This window comes from Hippoglossus hippoglossus, chromosome 9 (assembly GCF_009819705.1).
Source record: "Hippoglossus hippoglossus isolate fHipHip1 chromosome 9, fHipHip1.pri, whole genome shotgun sequence".
NCBI lineage: Eukaryota > Metazoa > Chordata > Actinopteri > Pleuronectiformes > Pleuronectidae > Hippoglossus > Hippoglossus hippoglossus.
Genome location: NC_047159.1, coordinates 11153586 through 11173052, shown reverse-complemented (window position 1 = coordinate 11173052; position 19467 = coordinate 11153586). Strand labels below are relative to the sequence as shown.

General features: G+C 39.8%; 1 protein-coding gene across 1 annotated transcript in view; it reads left to right on the top strand.

The window, feature by feature from the left end:
• The window catches only part of ccser1 (coiled-coil serine-rich protein 1), a 113940-nt gene that overhangs the window by 4888 nt on the left and 89585 nt on the right, over positions 1 to 19467 (top strand). Inside the window, 5 exon segments of the mRNA XM_034595322.1 lie at positions 2542 to 3571; positions 4250 to 4655; positions 6204 to 6388; positions 13149 to 13239; positions 16238 to 16343. Coding sequence (XP_034451213.1) covers positions 2567 to 3571; positions 4250 to 4655; positions 6204 to 6388; positions 13149 to 13239; positions 16238 to 16343 — 1793 coding nt within the window. The 5' untranslated portion in view covers positions 2542 to 2566.

Below are 19467 nucleotides of genomic sequence, written 5' to 3'. Positions count from 1 at the left end.
AACAACATGTAGCTGCACAAGGTCTTTTACGTACAGTAGCATAAGTATAGGGCCGATATTGTAGCAATATTATTTGTCCGTATTTCAAGCTCTTAGAGCAAAACACTTTCTAACATCAGTATAGATGTACACATTCCCAGATCTATGCACACATTTGCATATTTGTCCACACATGTACAAATCTAAATAAACCTGCAAACCTCATAACTCATTTAAAGGTTAACAAATCTGACAGATTACGCATCTTCAGATTCTGAATTCACATTTGCAGATAACTGTGTGCATTAGCAAAACTCAGCACGCATTTGCGGATTCTTTTACACATTTACAAAACACACACACACACACAAACACACAAACAAACAAACAAACAAACACACACAAACACACACACACACACACACACACACACACACACAAATACTATTGCTACAATGTTTGCCTCAAATACAATTGTTCATGTGTCCTAATGTCTCATTTTGCCACTCAGAAGGCCCGGTACCTCTAAGCCTTAGCTTAAAAGAGTTTTCTCGTTAGCCCAGATTGGAAAAGTAAACAGCAGAGGTGTTCTCAATCTGTTTTAATCTCTGTTGAATTAGTCGGAGGAGGTTTGTATGGTCTTAATGAGCCAGGTCAGAGAACCACGACCTGGTCAAATGTCTGTGTGGTGGTAATGTGAAAACTAAATGTTACTAAGCTGCTGCTGACTCATCTGAAAAGCAAGTCAGGCAGCTTGAAGTCATCCAGGACAGAGGGAGCAAATTGAAGCAGCATGTTGTGAATGTGCTTCTTTTTTTTTTTACTGTGTCATTACCATAAATGTTACCGGCCTCTGTCTTTGACAAGGTTTATGTACCTTTGTATGTATTTCAGCACTAAAAAAAACAGGAGCTGCATCACTGTGTATTTACAACTTCATCAAATTGACTCTCAAGGAGGCAAAACGCATATTAGCCCTTTCATTAGCGGGCGTTAACATAAGCTTATTACACAAAAATCGAAAACAAAACTCTTCAGTAGCTCTCACAGAGGCAGCTCGGTCAATATTAAGACGTCCATGTAGTCTCTCTCCGGCTCATTAGTGGAAGTAAACAATGAAAACGTGAGGACTTATCACAGTGAGCGTCTGCTTTTTAATCTGTGACTCAACACGTGGAACTTTGGTCAAGCTCATACAGTGAGTAAGACATTAACCCTGCTGGCTGCAATGACTAAGAGACTTGCTACAAGTTTTAGAAATGTATTGACTCCAGATTTTTTCAGCAGAGATTGATCCAGATTACATGAGGCACAGACCTACCTGACAACAGCTATTCTCAGATCAGCCTGGCCTCTAAAACACTATCAATAATTATTGCAATATGATATTTATCAATGGTAATATACGAAAAGTCCAATACATATGGATATAATGTTTATACATTCTGTAAGCACAGTGAGGAGATGTCCATGATTTCAGTTTATTAAACATTAGATATTGGTCCCACTTTGCTCTCTGTCTGTTTCCAATTTGAGCAATGAAATCACAAAATGCTTTTGAGCATAGAGGAGCAGGACTGTATACACATCTGTACTTCATTCTTCAGAGCAGAGAGCACCACTGCAAACAGCACACAGAGTATCCTACCTCCTGTAGTTGTAGTGAGTACTGTATGGCCTGCCTGTTACTGCCTCTCTCTCTACCTCACTGTGTTTTGCTCCCTCTGGCTGTGTTCTGTGATTAAGCTGTCAGACAAAGTTTTAATTGTAAGATGTGGCGTTGCGAAAGAAGAGTCAACCCTGCAGCCTTTATACCATGCAGGAACAGTCTGAACTTGAACACATGATCTTTGAGACATAAACTCAATCTGTTTTACTTCTCTCTTAAATAATCTCTTAAATAAGACACCAACAGAAGTATCAGGGTGAAAATGTACTTCGCTGTTAATGAATCCTTCATTGTAAAATGTTTTGTGCTTTTATTCACGTTTTGTTTGCAAGATATGCAATAGAACATTGGTCAATAATCTTGTTTTTAGTCTGTAATTTAAGATTTGACTTGAAATACTTGAATAATTCAATTGACAATAAAATTAATCAGAAGTGTTTTTTGAATTGTGATTAATGAATTCAGTTCTTTTAACATAACCCTGTGGTTGCAGCTTCTTTTATGCGATAATTGGCTAATTCTCATGATTTTCTGTCACTGTAAACTCTTTTGCACTGCGGGCCTGATTAAACAAGATACTTAAAGAAGTCACCTTGGACTCACAGAATATTTTGACTGAGTTTTGACAAATCAAAGACTAAACAATTTATTGTAAATATCAACAGATTAATAAATATGTAACATAAGATAGAAGTTTGAATGTAATTTACTCCATAACCTTGAGTTGTCTCACAGTAGATGAATATTGCATCGTCAAAGATGTGCATGTCACTGATATCAGGTGTCTTATAACTTCAGATTATTACTCAAACTATTTGCAGGTTTTCCTTTTGGCTACATTCTGTGAAGCTTTTTCGATTTTCATTAAATGTATTTTTCTCTTTTTCCCTCAGCGTACTCCACTGCCTCAGCTTCTAAATGGGTGAATCCGGCTCTCGTCGCTCCACACTTGTTTCCCGCCTGCCAATCTTCCGCCGCAGCAACAGTAAGAGGCAGGATTCTCTCCCCTCTTCTCCCTCTTCCGGTGGAGTGGGAAATGGTGTCCACACTTCCTCGCCCTCCAGCACTAACTCCAGTTCTGGCAGCACAGGGAAACGGCGGAGTCTCTTCCGCACTCCATCTCTTAGTTTTACGAGTAAACGGAACAGTGAACCCCGTGTACAGCCAATCAACCTTAACCTCACTCCTCCACTGACACAGAGCACTGACGCAAACGGAAATAACCAGCAGTCGATAACATCGTCAGTGTCGACAGGGTTCAGTGATGGCGGCGGACGAACCAAGTCACGCCACTCGTTTGGGTTCGGCAGCCACAAGCAGAAGAAAATCACACGTTCTCAGACCGAGGATTTTGAGAAAGGGTCCTCTTCCTCCTCTTCAACCAATCGAAATGTGTTTATAAACTGCATCAGTGGCTCAGGGGCCAATGAGGGCGACGACTCCGGGTTCCTCGATGACTACAGCGGTGGCAGTAATAACAAACGCTCGTCACGCCAGAAGAAGCAGCTGCTGCCCAAGTCTTTCTCGGCTCACCACCGCTTCTCCCGCAACTCTGATCACCACAGACCTCCAGAGGTGAAACTGGAACCTCCAAGCTCCACCACCACCACCACCACCACCATCACTCCGGGGGCAGGGGGACTCACGCCAGGGTCATGGCCAGGCGAGCTGCTCGGAGCCAGTGGCGAGAGCTCACTCCAGTCCCCTATGATATCAGAGGATCGAACTACAGCCATCACCCCTTCAGAGTTCGTCCCCATCACGGAGGATTCTGTATCGGAGGTGGATGCTCTGCCAGCTCCCAGCCCCGGGTCTGCTTTAGCCCCAGGGCCTGTGTCTGTGCCTGGGCCGGCTACTGACCCAGCTCCACCTGACCTGCCACCTGTTCCAGAGAGCTTCAGCGTGGTGGTCTCCACCTCCCAGGTAGTGTCCCCCGTTTCACGCTCTTCACTCTCTTTCTGAATCTTTCCTGGTGCTTTGAATTTAATCATGTTTCATATTGAAAAGTTGCTCATAATCATTTCGATATGAGATTCATGCTATAAATTCATGACAAACATGCTAAGTCACCCAAACAACACATACTTGCTCGTACACATACAAACAGGAATTTGCAGGAATAGACAAAACAACCACCAGTGCCTTTGGATGGGAAGAACATAAAAGAAGAATACTTATGACCCCTGGATGGAATCTGTGAAATGCAGCATACAAATTGAGCACTGGCCATGAAAAGTCCTTTAGATCGAAAGAGCTCAGGCATGAAAAAGAAAATCTACACATGTCTGCAAACTGCTCTGCACATTTTACACCTTTGTAACATTTTTCTCCTTTCAAATAATTTTATACTATTTTATTTCCTGGTAGAGGGATGAACTCCAGAGAGGAAACCATTTAACCAGTAAAAACAGACAAACTTGTTTTTATTCATGCCAGTGAAGAGTAAATAAAGTATGACTGTGCTAGTTAAACATGTGCACGTGACTGCCTGAGGACACAAAAAAACCACTGACTTAAGGAATGAGGAAACTGTTAACCCTTTCACCCTTTAGGGACATGTTTTGTTTTTACATTTATTCAATAAAATGTCCTCTCCCTTAGGTTTTTTTCACACCGGCTCAGTCCAGCACTGAAAAGCCATTACTCCCCGACACCAGCACAGCCAACAACACGGACTATGAGACTGCCATTTCCCTTTCTGAGCCAGAGACAGCTGTACTCTGCCTTCCTCTGCCCGAACAATCACTGGAAGAGAGGAAGGAGAGGGAGGAGGAGAGAAAGGAAGCGAAGAAAGAGGTGTCAGCAGACGAGAGGAAGAAGAAGAAGGAGGTGGTGGAGGTGAGGAAGGCGGGGTACCTCACAGAGACCACGAGTGAGAGCGAGGGTTGTCACTCCAACCCAGAGCACTCGGACAGGCGGGTAAGACACACGCTTTCGGTGCAAGAAAGAGGAAACTTCTGCGGCTGCCACGAACCCAGGCCGTCTCACTTGAGGAAACCACACACAGGTATGACACCCACCCAAACACCAGCAGGTAACTGATGCCCATGCACACGTGTACAGCGAGTCACAGAAACCAGGCTGATCATCATAATGGCTGAGACACACAGACACTAGTGAACTTTTTACGCAGTTTGAAATCATTGACCAGGTTTGTTATCTCTAAGACAGCAGCAGGACTGACTTCATGGAACCTGTTGCCAGTTGTATGTTTAATATTATCACTCATACGGTTTCTTTTTGGACTATTTATATACTTTTTATACCATTCACTCCTGAGATTGTCTTGCTCACTTGTAATTATTTGCATGATTTAATTTACTTATTAGATAATAATTACTTAAGATATGGAAATACAAATAAATACACATATACATAATGTACAAATTGTGCAAATGATAAGAAAAAGATAAAAAACGCAGACACACAATATAGTCAGAATTTGTGTATTCATCAAAACACAACACAACATTGTACAATATCTAACTATCTCTATCAAAGTGAGTTTGAACTTTTATTAGGTGGTTGTAGCGATGCTGTGCTCCTGCTCCTCTGCGCTTGTTTTTTATTACTTCCTCATGCTCCACCGAACAAGTGAGCAAGTGAGATCATCATACTCAGTAAAAATCTAAGAGTTTGTTACCGAGCCTTTCAGAGCGACTCCCACAGTAAACTGGCAAATGGACATGGAGCAAACTGGTTTAGTCCGAATTGATTCCCTCATTTTGTTTCCACCTGTTATTTGAAAACTACTCGAGAACAAGCATGGTCAAAATAAGGTTATTCTAACTTACCAATTCTTTACCGACTCAAAGTGTTTATAAAAGTTGTAAATGTTTTCAATCATACTGCTGCCACTCCGTCTAGATGCACCTCAACACAGCTAATCTGCTGTCTAATGAATCAGTGCCGGTTGTGACATGCTGAAAAAGATGATTTGTTGCCCTGCTCCTCGCTTCTGCTGCTGTAACACAATGACATTTTTATTCAGCCAAGGCCTATTCAAGAAATGAAAACATCTCTGTAAATCTGCAGCACATTCAGTTTTTTACCTCATGTCAGGAAACGAGAGAGATCCTTCCAGCTCATAGGGGATATTGGCATAGTTCCAGTTTCGCAAACAGCAAACATCCATGCTCATTTTATAGACTGATTTCCGACTGAAGACACAAGACTCACACATACACATACGCAGCCGATTGCCCCTGAAATCTCACAGTCATTCTCCATTTAGTTTTATTGTTTTGCAGCAATCTTCATGTGGGCACTCAGACTAAACTTGATTGTTACAAAAAGGCATAAATACCATTTGACCCAAAGTAATATGGCTGAAAGGCTTCATAAAGAGAAGATTGAACTTCATTACAAATGTTGATTGAATAAGAGTGAATAGGTTTTATGAAAATAAATATATATGTATTCCTTATGGGCTGACTGCTGCTTATTGGAAATGTAATACAAATATGATTATGAACTTCTGGAATCACTGTTGAATTCATTCATTGTCTTCGTCTTCCTGACGTCCGGCCTCTCCGTCTTCCTCTCTCTCCTCTAGCCTCTATGTGCAGCAGCGTCAGCCCCTATCATGAGGTGATGCGGATGGATCGGCGTCTGCGCTCCTCGTCTGAGGGGGCAGGTGGGCCTCGTATCCCAGGCAACCACAGGGATGCCCCGGGCATGGAGGGATGTGGTCTGCTCAAACACAGAAACAACTCTTCCTCATCAAAGCTGGGAAGTCTGGTAGGTGCTGAGGTGTGTGTGTGTGTGTGTGTGTGTGTGTGTGTGTGTGTGTGTGTGTGTGTGTGTGTGTGTGTGTGTGTGTGTGTGTGTGTGTGTGTGTGTGTGTGTGTGTGTGTGTGTGTGTGTGTGTGTGTGTGTGTGTGTTTTTTACAGGTTTACGCATCATACTCAATTACCATCATAACAGTTAGCAAATGCTAATAGTGTGTGTGAAACATACAGTGTTGTAACAAATGTGTGTGTAATAGTTTACATTCTAATTCAGATGTTTTGCTATAACTAGACCTGACGCACACACACACACACACACACACATTATTATTATAGAAATGTGAGTGCAAGGAATGTGAGAAAAATGTGAAACTTTGGTCGACGAGGAAACTTTGCAACTCTCCATATTCAGGTCAATATATATTGACCTGATATATATTGACCTGAATATATATTGACCTGAATATATATATGAATCACTTTATTACCCTTCTATCACATTAAAAAAGCCTTACTTGTTCAGGGGAAGAAAATCGCAAATGTGTAACCAGCTTCTAATACACTGCCTTATTATTCACTGTATGATTCCTGAACCCACCTTATACCCATGTGTGCTGTTGTGCTACACGCTTCTGGCACTGAAAATGCCGAGGTTGTTCCAGCGTGCCCTGGACTCACCGAACTTGACTGTGTACTGTGGCTTTTTAACTTACAAACATAGTGTCTGTAATTTTTCACTAACTTTGAATTAAATTAGTTGGTCCTGACATCTCTTTAAATCATTTTGACCTTATTCAGACCTGGTATTATTAGCATCCACCTTCAGTGATCTGATCACAAGTGGTAAGTGCTAAGTTCAGGTCTGAATGCATCCAATGCGACCTGAGATCCAGACACTGGATTCGGAGGTGGTCTGGAACGCATGTGGCCACATTCTTTTAGCTGTGTGAACGTCCTGTACCACATAAGAAGGACCCCTAACCCCTAAACCTACTCACTAGACGTCCTCTTATCCACTACGGTTTCACAATGAATCAAACTTATTTACCACCACCAGATAAGGATAACATTTTTGTTTTCGATGGGTAAAATACTGTAAATCTGTTCACTGCTTATTGATTCATTCAGCCCCTCCTGAATCCATGTGCTTACAGAAACAAACACCAACATACACACAAAGCTAGTTTGATTCAATCCCTTTTTACATTGGACTATAGGATTTTACTGATGCTATTAACAAGGGCAAGGACGTAGACAGCACATTGCTACGTACTTTAAAGACTTCATATACTCCATGACATATTGTAGACTACACCATACATAGAATAATGTCTTCTTTTCTGGCCTAAAAGGCCCTTCAGGGGTTCATGGAGGAAAGGCAGCAGCCTTGGAGTGTATATTATATCATGGACCGCCATTCTTTGAACTTCATAAAAGTTTGTTGGTTCACACAGGGCGCTCGTAGCTAATGAAAAAGTATTGAGACACTTAAGCATTTAGTGTGCCCATGCTGGAGTGTATTTGCTATATGTACCATCCCAATATATGCAAACCATGACATCTATAATGTAAATACATAGCTAAAATTATTGAGGGTATTAAGAAAAAGGAACAGAATAGTCTGTTTCTTGTTTATGTTTATACACCGGCTGACTGTGGTGTCTGTGTGAGAGGGACCAGGCCCCTTTGTCAGGGCAAAACAGAGACAGACTAAAGAACACCATAACAAACAGTGTGCTACGTGAATAATCTTTATTGTTGCTGTGTCATTACAGCCCAGACAGAACACAATTATCATAAAGCAATTAAAAATGTGGTTTGCACACACTCATTTCTTTAGTCGGAGTGAAACTGTGACGTATCTCTGCGAAGCGTAGAAAGGGCCGTCTTTGCTTGAGCTGTTCGCTGCTCTCAGTCTCATCCCAGTCGTCATTTATTTTACCAGCATATTCAGTGTTGTTGCTCATAAGTGTCTCAATGGCAGCTGTGATAATACTGTGGCAGGCTGACAGTGATTACATTTAATACTGGCTGCTGGAAAAAAAGAATTACTTGAAGAAATTCTCTCTCTTCTCAGAAAGGAGCCGAACAACTTCAGAACGTGGAGCTGTGTTTGTAGTCTGACTGACCTACATGGCAAATTGGTTAAACTTCAATCCACTTTACTCTGACTGTGTTACTTAGGCATATCAACAGTTGCATGGCAGCTTGCTTGCTAGACAGTGTTGTACTGCAGGGTGCCTCTTGTTACTCTCTAGTCTGATTGCTTCCGTGTAAATGCTAGATATCACAAGTGACACTTGTATTCATCAAACAGCAGATAAGGATTAGCTATTCCTCCCAGACACAATTTGTCATAAACACAGCCAGACAGTTTGGTTTTAGAATGAAAAACAATGAGGGGGTTTGCAAATATGAGTATTGACTGCTCACCGTGGCCAAATATATCATATAAAAGCAGTAACAATAAAATAAAATAATAAAACCCCTCAAGAAATCAAATTTAAAATCCATCTAATTATCTCATGACTTATGTGTATACCTTTTTATTATTGGGACCAGTGGCCTAGATGAGCCAGAAATGCTGTAGAATAAACAGCACTATAATAAGAGCAATAAAAATGTGTACGATATGTCACATTTTATGGTAATACTACCATGTTCAAATGCATATATTATGTTTTATAGTTGTATAATAAGAACATTCCCTTATTGTCTAAATTAGTTTTGTTCAATATTCCACGGTGATTATGTCAACACCTCTAAGTGTGTTGATTTTTTACAACATTGAACAGCATGTATAGGCTAACAAAATGGTAATTGTACCTAGATATAATGGAGTTGATAGTCAATTAGGGGCTCATTAGCTTTCAGAGAGGAACAGGTGTCGGCTGAGCTTCTCCAGGAATGGAATTTACTGCTGCTGCTGTAGAAAAGAGGACGTTTCCTATATTTCACTGAAACTTCTCTTCATCCTTAGTTAAAGGGCTCAACGACTATGTGGTTAATATATTGGGCTGTCTTAGTTAACTAATGAAGCTATATTTTCTGCTTTGTCTTATTTAAAAAATGTAAAGCTGGCAAGCAAGCTCAACTTTAATAGTCATCTGGTAATATGTAGTCATAACTTAATGATGCAATTATTCTAGGGAGGGGGTGGGAAACATTTATTCTACCAAGGTCTGTTTCAATTTTTAAACAATTCTTGGTGGGCCATTCTTAATTATTGAACACCTCTCTAATGCAATGGCTGGGACTTCTCCTCTCTAGCTAAGCGTCTGATGTCAGATTGTAGTGATGATGATGCTAGTCATAGCTTGTTTTTAGCCAAACTTACAAATTGTTACCTTTGCCATGCATGCCTTGCTTGCAAAGACATCAATTATCATATCAAATACAGCATTGATCCCATTCCCAAGCAGAATGTTGAATGTTTTATTACGACCAGAGAAAAAAAAGAACATTTCTTGCACTTTCCTTCAATTTTTTTTCAATATTATGTGCCATATCTGTCATTTGCCCTTACGACTGTTCCACTTCGGAGTAATTTTACTACTAGAAGCAGTGGCAGCAAGGGTCCGGACTGTTAACTGTGACAAAATGCATTAACTTTATAAACAAGCAACTTCTTGCAACTCATCCAGTTTAGCGTCATGTTTGCAGCATGAATGATTCTCAGCTTTTCATATTGCCTATTGATTGTCTTACATTCACACTGACTCTCACCTGACAGACATACAGCCGAAGGGTCTTTTCCCGTTATCGAAATGCCTACCGTGTCCAGACATAAATATTTACATACATATTAATATTTACATCGATATTTTTGATACAACTTTTGTGATATTTTCTGACTCAGCAGCCTCAGTCAAAAATATTATAGGAATCTTGTGCTGAAATATCTTCCCCAAATTTATAGCAATGGTGAAAGTATTGATTCAGTTACCAACAAAGTTGACAGTTTAAAGCACTCTGATTTAGTGTTTATATCTTTATTGTCTCTTTAATAAATGACATTGCTTGTTGACTATGAAAAGGAGGTTTGCTTTGCTCTGGGATGAGTGATGATTCTGTATTGACAAGGGCAAACAGTTAAAAAAATAAAAAGGCAGTTGATAAAATTGAGCCTTTGTGGGATAAATCTTATTCTTTTTAATTCAACAACAAGATGATTTCTGTTTTGACTGGACATTCAATCCTTGATTCCCTCAGGTTACATTGTAAACACAACTATCTGTGAAGTGTCTGCTCAGACAGGATGAAAGTCATTTGTTAGTCCATATATTTCCCATTGCTCCAAGCAATAATACCTTGCTGCAAAGTAAAACAAATCCCTCTCCCTTAATACATTTACCACCCTTAAGCAGTGAATAAATGTAATTTCCATAGACTGTGTTTGTGGTGTACACAGAGACCAGTGGCTTTTGATGGTTAGAAAGAACCTTTTGCTTTCTCTTACCCCTGCTTTGTGTTTCTCTCTGCTCGGCAGTTAAAATATGGAGCTGTCATTTAATAAGACCCAAATCTGATATTCTCTCTATTAACTCAAGGATTATACTCAGTCAAATCACATAAATGAGGTAAAAGGCTGACATCTCTAGGTTGTAAAATCATATTAACACATTTCTGTGGTTAGAGGGGCACATTAAAATGGGTAATTCAGCTTTGAATGAAGTCTGTGTGCAGTAGTATCACACACGATATTGGTCTTCATTTCTTTTCCAATACCTTTTAGCTATTAACTTTAATGCCTAACATGTAGTCTTGGTCTTCAATTGCACTGCCCTGAAATGCATTCTGGTCTTTTTCTGATCTCTTCTGCACTGTGCAGCACAGTAACACAGAAGTAGTAATAACAATGTAATGGCACATGTTCACACACACACACACACGAACAGATACATAGACAGAGGTGGGGTTAAATCTTGTGGACATGTCATTAAGCATTGAGGCTTTTGTACTCTAATCAGAGAGGATCAATACAGAGTGTGGCTGTTAGGTTCTTTATGTCCAAACAACAGTAATGAGAGCTGAACAGACTTGGATTGTTTTGTATCCATGAAAGTGGCATGATGTTCTATTCCACACCTAATATCTCACTTTGAGTTTCATTTCTAAGTGCAAGGTCTGAGTTGCAGACCTTGCCCTGAAATATGCAATATTTCCTTTTGGAAAAAAAGGTTGTTTCAGGTAATAAAGTTCTTAGCAGTATTTATAGAGAATAATTAGTTATTTGGCCTTGTGGGGTTATCAGACTGTTGAGATTTGCTGCATCAGTAATATTCCGTAGTGTATGAAATTAAATATAACCCCCCAAAAAACCCAACAACTTTGTGATGCTCATTAAATATTTTTCTCTCATAGTCCACCACATGGTATATTGTGAAAATCAAATATGTAGAATTATTTGCAAATGTTATATGCCCTGTCCTTTTGGGTCTAGAGTTATCGAAATGCAACCTGCAACCTGTGTGTGTGTGTGTGTGTTTCTGTATATATATGTTAAATTATATATAATATTAAATATATAATATACATATGATCAAAATGCCAGTATTCTGATACAACTTTGTCATATTTGTCTTTTTTTTAACCAATTAAGTTCCTTGATACAGTTATTCACTTATAGCTACAGTAATTATATTTTCTGTCATGCTTGACTAAATACTTAACTAATTATTTCATCAATTTATTTGCAGCACTTTATTCTCGTAGCAACATTTTTTTCTGCAGTGGATTTTCCATTTATCACCATCAGATGGCAGCCTTGACATTTGAAACTCCACTGAACCAAAAGGAACATCACCTTCTTGCATCATTACAACCTCATGATAATACCAGAGAACATTTACTGAAGCATCAAGAGTCAATATTAAGTGATGACACATCACTCACCACCGTGTTTTTTACTGTGTTGATACTGTTGATAATTTAGAACTTCAAGCTTTATTGGATTATTACTACACAAACATACTGCACAGTATTTTTATTTTATATATATTTTTATTGTGGTTATCACACTAATTGTTTTACATTACACGTGATGCAGGCTGGACTTTGCCACTAAGTGTCAGAATAAAAGCATGTAACAGACACATTTATGTGGTAAACGTAACTTACACCAAACTTCATTGTGGTTTTGTGCTATTTGCACCTGATTCTGATATATTACATATAGGTTTTTTTGTTGTTATTTTGCCAATACATTTGTTATTAGATAACCTATTTAAATTCAGTTGCATTTATCATCTTTCTAAGCAAAGATCCTCCAAAAGAAGGTGATTAGGGACTAAATATTTCATTAACTGCAGGCAAAGTGTTAAAAAGTCTGATTAAAAAAAAAAAAGAAAACGTCCTTATTATTGACAGTGTTCATAAAATGTTGTGTTTTTCTGAATCCTTCAGAACGTTAGGGGCCACTGGGATTACTTTGAAGAAAATTAGCTGTAACATCGTCACATCTTATCCATATTTTTATTAATATTTTTTTATTATTGTTTTTCCTCCTTAGGGTTTATAGAAGTAATTGGATGAATGAGTATTTCGTTATTATGGCATTAAAACTGTTCATCATAGTGACTTGTTTAGACCAACGTTTTACGTAAGCATTTTTAAAGTTGGGAATAGAAATAAGCATTTATTAATCATATTTTAGCGCATAAATCATGTTTTTAAGAATATAATAATTACTCATTTTTATTTGATCAGATGTATAATGTAAAATTATTCATTTTAAGTGAATGAGTTTTTGCCTTTTTATTCTCCTCAGGACGTATTAAACAACCTGGGCTCCTCAGAGCTGGATGAAGATGACCTTATGCTAGATCTGGACCTCTCTGACGATCAGCGGCATCGACACGGTAACTCTCACTGCACAACACCTGTACTTCCACGCAGAGGTCTTTATGGCAAGTGTGTGGGTGAAGCATACAACAGGCTGTGAGAGGATGCAGATCATACAGCAGCTCACCTTCTCACGTTTAACTGCACCAAGCATCATCTCTATTCATGCACTGGCACTTCATTATGACTATTTTATATGTATATGGTTGAAGTCAAATTCAGTTTTCAACACTATATTTTTCCAATTTTTAAGTTGATATTCCCAGAGTCACTGATTTACTCATCCTTGGAAATAAGCTGTAGAGTTTTTAGAAACCAAGCATTCAAATCAGAGAAAACAAAAGAGAATCTGTCACATACAAACTCTCGCCTTTATCTATCCCTCCCTCTCTTCAAGTGAACGTCTGCTCACATTTTTCTCATTGTCACAGATTTCCCCTCCTTCCTTGCTTTTCCTCTCGTCAGCCCCCTCTTTGCTGCTTCTCCTCACTCCCCGTCTGTCTCTTTCCTCATTAGACCACCTCTATTCCATCACCTTAAATCATGAAACCAGTGCTCTCCCTGGTTCTTTCAACATGTGCCACGACTTTGATGTAGCTGCCTCATTTACAGCGATTTATATCCTTTGTTGTTTTGGCATTTCAGTCACACTCCTGCTGAAACGCCTCATGGTTGAAAAGTGACTGTCAGAGGAGAATTATTGCCCATGCTCTGCCACAGTGCAGCGCAGAGAGCCCAAAACAGTAACCCCAGCTTCCTTTTATATAACACATTAGGACACTGTTATATTAAATGAGGGTGCTGAGCAGCTCTTAGCAGAGTGCACGTGAATGTGTCAAAAGGGATCTGTAAGGGACTATGCAACTGTTCTTCATTAAAATGTCTAAAAACGACTGGACCTATGTTATGTGGGGCCACTGTACTGTAAAGTGTACTGTATTGTAAAGCTTTAAAGCGCTTTGAGTGGTCATCTAGACTAGAAAAGTGCCATATAGATTTACCATAACATTAAATATTTTGTTAACTTGTGTACTTGCATTATCCAAAATCTTTCCAACAATGTTAATACCCACAGATATAAAACCCAGTGAAACCCTAAATTTTATTCGAGGTTACGGGACGTTTCATTTTGGTCATATCCATTTTAACTGTGGTTTTGCCCATCTCTGCTGTAACTTCCGGGACAAACAACGTATGACGAAGGAAAAACACAGGGTTATGTTTCCTTCCACTGTTTGTGTTAGTCACTTGTTGGTCACAAAGCCTGTCTGAACACATTCATGTCTAAAAAAGCAATTAACCGTTTCCGTTTTGTGAGCAGCTGGAGTGAAGTGAACTGACTGATTGAAATCACAGGCACTATTTTTATTAAATCATTGAAGTAACATTATGGTAATTAGGCAAAACTGTGCGGCCTAGCAAATCCTGTCAGTAATGACTGCGTTTACATTTGCTTCATATTAATGCACATAAAACTGCCAAGGCGCCAAATCTACACGTCGACTTGGCCACTCGATGTTTAGCTGAGTATGAATGAAGTTAATGAAATAATAAGTGGGTAAACATGACATTAATAAGTGATGGCGCTCCATTTCTGCGCTTCATGCTTCTCAGATATAAGGTCTACATGTTTGACTATACCCGACAGGATGCTTTTACCCACAGCTTGATTCTCATGCTGTGTAAGCGTGTCTAGCTCTGTCTCTAACTTAACACATATCTGAATTAAATCATATGCAATATACATAGAGTTATATATATATACATATCTCTTGGCGACATGGAAGTCCCAGATGGACTCGCAGGATATTACAGTTGCAGTCAAATTAGAGTCTCATGAAGGCGAATGAAGGATGAGGGCTATAACAGGAGCTTCAGTCCTAATAAACTGCATTTCCTGTGCTTATGGAGGTTGGAGGTTTTGAGCACACAAACACAGATTTAACACATCTCTAAAGGCACTGGCTGATGCAGAGCTAAAGGAGGCACACAGGCTAACACAGAAGCATGCGTGCTTAGTCATTCGACCTAATGGTTTGCATGCTGTAGCATGAAATTAAAGGTTTGATGAATTGTTCTCATAAAGTCAAGGGACTAAGACTTTGTGCTGGTGTGATGGACGAGTAAGGTTCTTCCACACTCTCAGATTTAAGGGACTAATTCAAAGACACACACATTCAGGCAGACTCGGATACAGGCACAGTCTCATATAAAGACACGTGGAGCGGGGGTCACTGTACAAAACGCTCACCTACCCAACAACCCCGCACGCCCGCAGACTCATCGGCACTTCTCAGTTTTACCTCTCTCAGGTGGCTTGTTGAAGCCTTTATTAAAAAGCAAGCAATTTCACAGCAATTTATGGCCACCAGTGTTCCGCTGCAGGCCTCTTCCTGCCTCAACTGTAACTCGTGCCCTGTGGAATCAGACGGGGGCAGGGAGAGCCACTCGGAGACCTTTACTAAGACATGAAGAAATGCTAAACATGGCTTCATTACCACCTTTTATTCCACACCCTTCCACACTGCTATGTCAAATGTATCATTAAAAGTAGACAAACCGTTTTTTATAATAGATGGTATCATCATTAGAAGAGCTGATGGGGGGTAAAAACATTCCTGATACCGATATTAGGAAGTAAAAAAAATCTAATCCTGATATTAGGGAGTAAATCTTTTCTGATACAGATATTAGGGAGTAAAAAAGTTGCACATAATTTATACTTTGTTATTTCTGTAAAGTAAAGCTTTTCATATCGGTGCATATCAGCAAACAAACACTGATATTGATATATCTGTGAAAGGCTTATATCAGCTGATTTTATCGGCCAACAAATAAATTGCTCACGCTCTAATTATTACTTAAATCTATCACTATGTCATGTATGTGGCTTTACAGCTCTAATTAAGTGTGATAGCTTAAATTTATCTTGTGGTAAAGTTAGGTACTTGGAGTATGTTTCATCGTACATAAACTTGGTATAATGAATATATCTGCATTTGGGTGTTTGCACAGTGTCCAGAGAAGACTCCAGCCAGTCCCTGGCCTCCTGTCTCAACCTGCTGCCCTCTCCCATGGACCCATCAGCAGACCGCATCCTGGGGAAAGAAAACAATCAGAGGTAAATTTACGTGTTTCTTTTATTAATATGCTGTATTTGCTTTCACATGTTTCTCTGGGGAGAAAACAAAGCTACAGAGAGAAACACAGGAACGTTTCTGCACAGTTGATTTGCACTGAAACAAACCAAATTAAGACAAAGTGTTCATATACAAAAATATTTATGTCTGGACATCATAAAGCCAGAGCCACGGACAGAGAACATAGAAAAGTGTGTCATGGTCTGGTATTGGCTCAACTGAAAAAGGATTCAATCACCGAGAATTTAAACATATGAAGCGCTCAAGGATCTGTTGTGATGCACTTACCCACTTGGCCATAGGGGCGTTTATCCCCGGTACGGTATGTCTTCATTAAATCATAGCAGCAATATAGCCTTATTACACCACACGCGACACGCCCAATGGCCATGTGAGACACAAGGAGACGGAGAGAGAGGAATAGCCGTCCGTTTCCTGTAAGCACGTGACATGTTCTTTTTCTTTTCCTCGGAGATGAGACAAGGTTCTCGCCAAGAAAGACAGAGGATACATAAACAAATAAAATCTGTTAGAATAAATATGCAGCAGGCTGTCTTTCTGTTCTCCTCTGTCTCTCTGTAGGCAACGAGCTGAAAAATAACATTTAGAGTTTCTGTTAGTATGTGTGAGTCCCTCTGCTGTCCCTAGCTGAGGGACTCACACATACCATATCTGATTTGATTTGGCCCCTCATTGCTTCCCCCAGTCAGGAGTCAGGATGGTTCTTCACACACACACACACACACACACACACACACACACACACACACACACACACACACACACACACACACACACACACACACACACACACACACACACACGCACACTCAAATGCATGTATACCCACACATCGGCACCGACATTCTCAGCAGCTCTGCGGATAGGGCTTATTTGGTTTTATAGAGCCAGTGGGTAATAAAGAGGTTGTATCATCAGTGGTATCGTCTGGTGATGTGTCTGACAAGCGGGCAGATGATTATTACTTTACCTTTCAGTGCTCCGCTCTCCGCACCTCGGTCGAATTCATTTTATTTTTGCTTACACCTAAAGAGTCCTAAAGAGTAAACGCGTCTGTATATCCGTGTTTCCTCCTGAATTAACCAGCTATTATCTTCTTTGTGTAGAGGTCGAAGGTTTGTACTACACTGTTTGCCGATTATTATTTTTTTACATCATTCCTCAAACACTCATTGAACGTTTCTCTGAATAGAGACATTTCCTGTGTCGAGACAGTGTCAGTGAATCACCCAAGTCGGGATTCAACCTTTTCAACCTATCCAAGGTGGGTTTTTTTCTGAATAGTTTATTTAGTTTATTTATTCTGAAGTCCATCTTTTTCACTTGTCTTTCGAGAGACACACACACACACACACACACACACACACACACACACACACACACACACACACACACACCCTCATTCTGTAGGGTCTATGCTTAAAATGGTCCTCATACAATTAGTTGCATTACACAAAAAAGAAAATGCTATCAGCTCTATGAACTCCCATGATAGCATGCTAAGATTAGCTAATGAGTACTCAACACAGAATAAAGCCTAGATTGTTGGATATGTCATTAGCTTGGAGGTATTTGTTGATGAACCACAGCGTTGGACAAATTCCAATTTTGACCTGATGATGGCGCTAGATAAAATGTTGTTATCATTAATACTATAGGGGACTTCATGTTTTAGTTGTTTGGATACAATATTTTGTTGTGGACAGGAGTGCTGGGCTGACTGACATTTCCATCCCTCGAGCCATGCTGCTGGCGTAGCTAAAAAGCTAAGCAGTAAATTCGCATTCAAATCAGGGTATCCCCTTGTGTTGACCTAATTAGCTGCCACCTTCAACTCAATAGTCTGCATTAAAACCCTAAACCTTGTACTCCAGAATGACTCGAGCCTCCAAATTTGTAGACTCACCACACAGAGATTTGACATTGCGTGCGCTGCTGACAGTGACATCGTGGGCTTAGGGAGAAGTGGGTGTTCAGTTAATTTACTCACAGCAAAGGAGCAGTTCTTTTTTTACAGTAGCTGAGGTGCGGAGTAAGTAGGGAGACGGATGGAAAGTGCAGCTCTACGTTTCAATAAAGAAGATAAATCACACCATTGATGCGTATACAAGCTTTCATACTCTCCTCTCTTTTGATTTCAAAGTGAATTTGAACATTATATTTTATTTGATAAAAGAAAAGAACACGTGTAATTCTGTAAAACATGTTTTGATCTGCCGAAAGGACCCAGGTTTATGTTTCCAACCCTCATCAACTTGTAGTGTCTGGCAATTTTGAGTCAAGTGTCTGATTTCTTCTTTCAGTAACAGTTTTACACAGGTTTCACTCGATGCTAATGTTTGTGAGTGAGAAGCTCAGATTGGAGATGGGGAAGAGAGCAGAATGGGTTTGCCCAGGGCTCGCTCACTGGATTTCTTTCTCTCTCAGTCTCTCTTGCTCTTTGTCTCAGGTTCCACGTTCCCTCAAGGGGACATTGATTTGCTGGAGGCAAAGCAGGCGGCCTTCTGCTCACACACAGGAAAACACAAACAAACACACACCCATACAGTCGTGTCTCCGTGATTTCAGTGGACATAACATTTACTTACATACATTTTCTGGAGATTTAACCATAACTGCTACTTGCCTAAACCTAATAAGTCCCAATAATGTGGCTGTGTAAACTGAATGAGGTCCCAACAACATATTCAATACCTAGACCACACACACACACACACACACACACACACACACACACACACACACACACACACACACACACACACACACACACACACACACACACACACACACACACACACCCATCTATAGTTGGAACAGGCATGCGTTTTGTATTGCGTATAGACGTGGGGTAAAATAAAAAAAGAAGAGAACAGAGAATTAGATATTCACTTCACAAAGTATGGAGTCACATTATTCCCCATCACCTTTAACATGCTGCACAGTAGCTGTTGAACAAGTATCTATCAATAGAGACAAAGTGTACTTATGTAATCATTGACAAATACAGTATGAAGTGTGTGTGTTTTCCCACGTACATTACAATCTAAGGTGACATTTTCAAATGTTACATTTTTTCAGGCC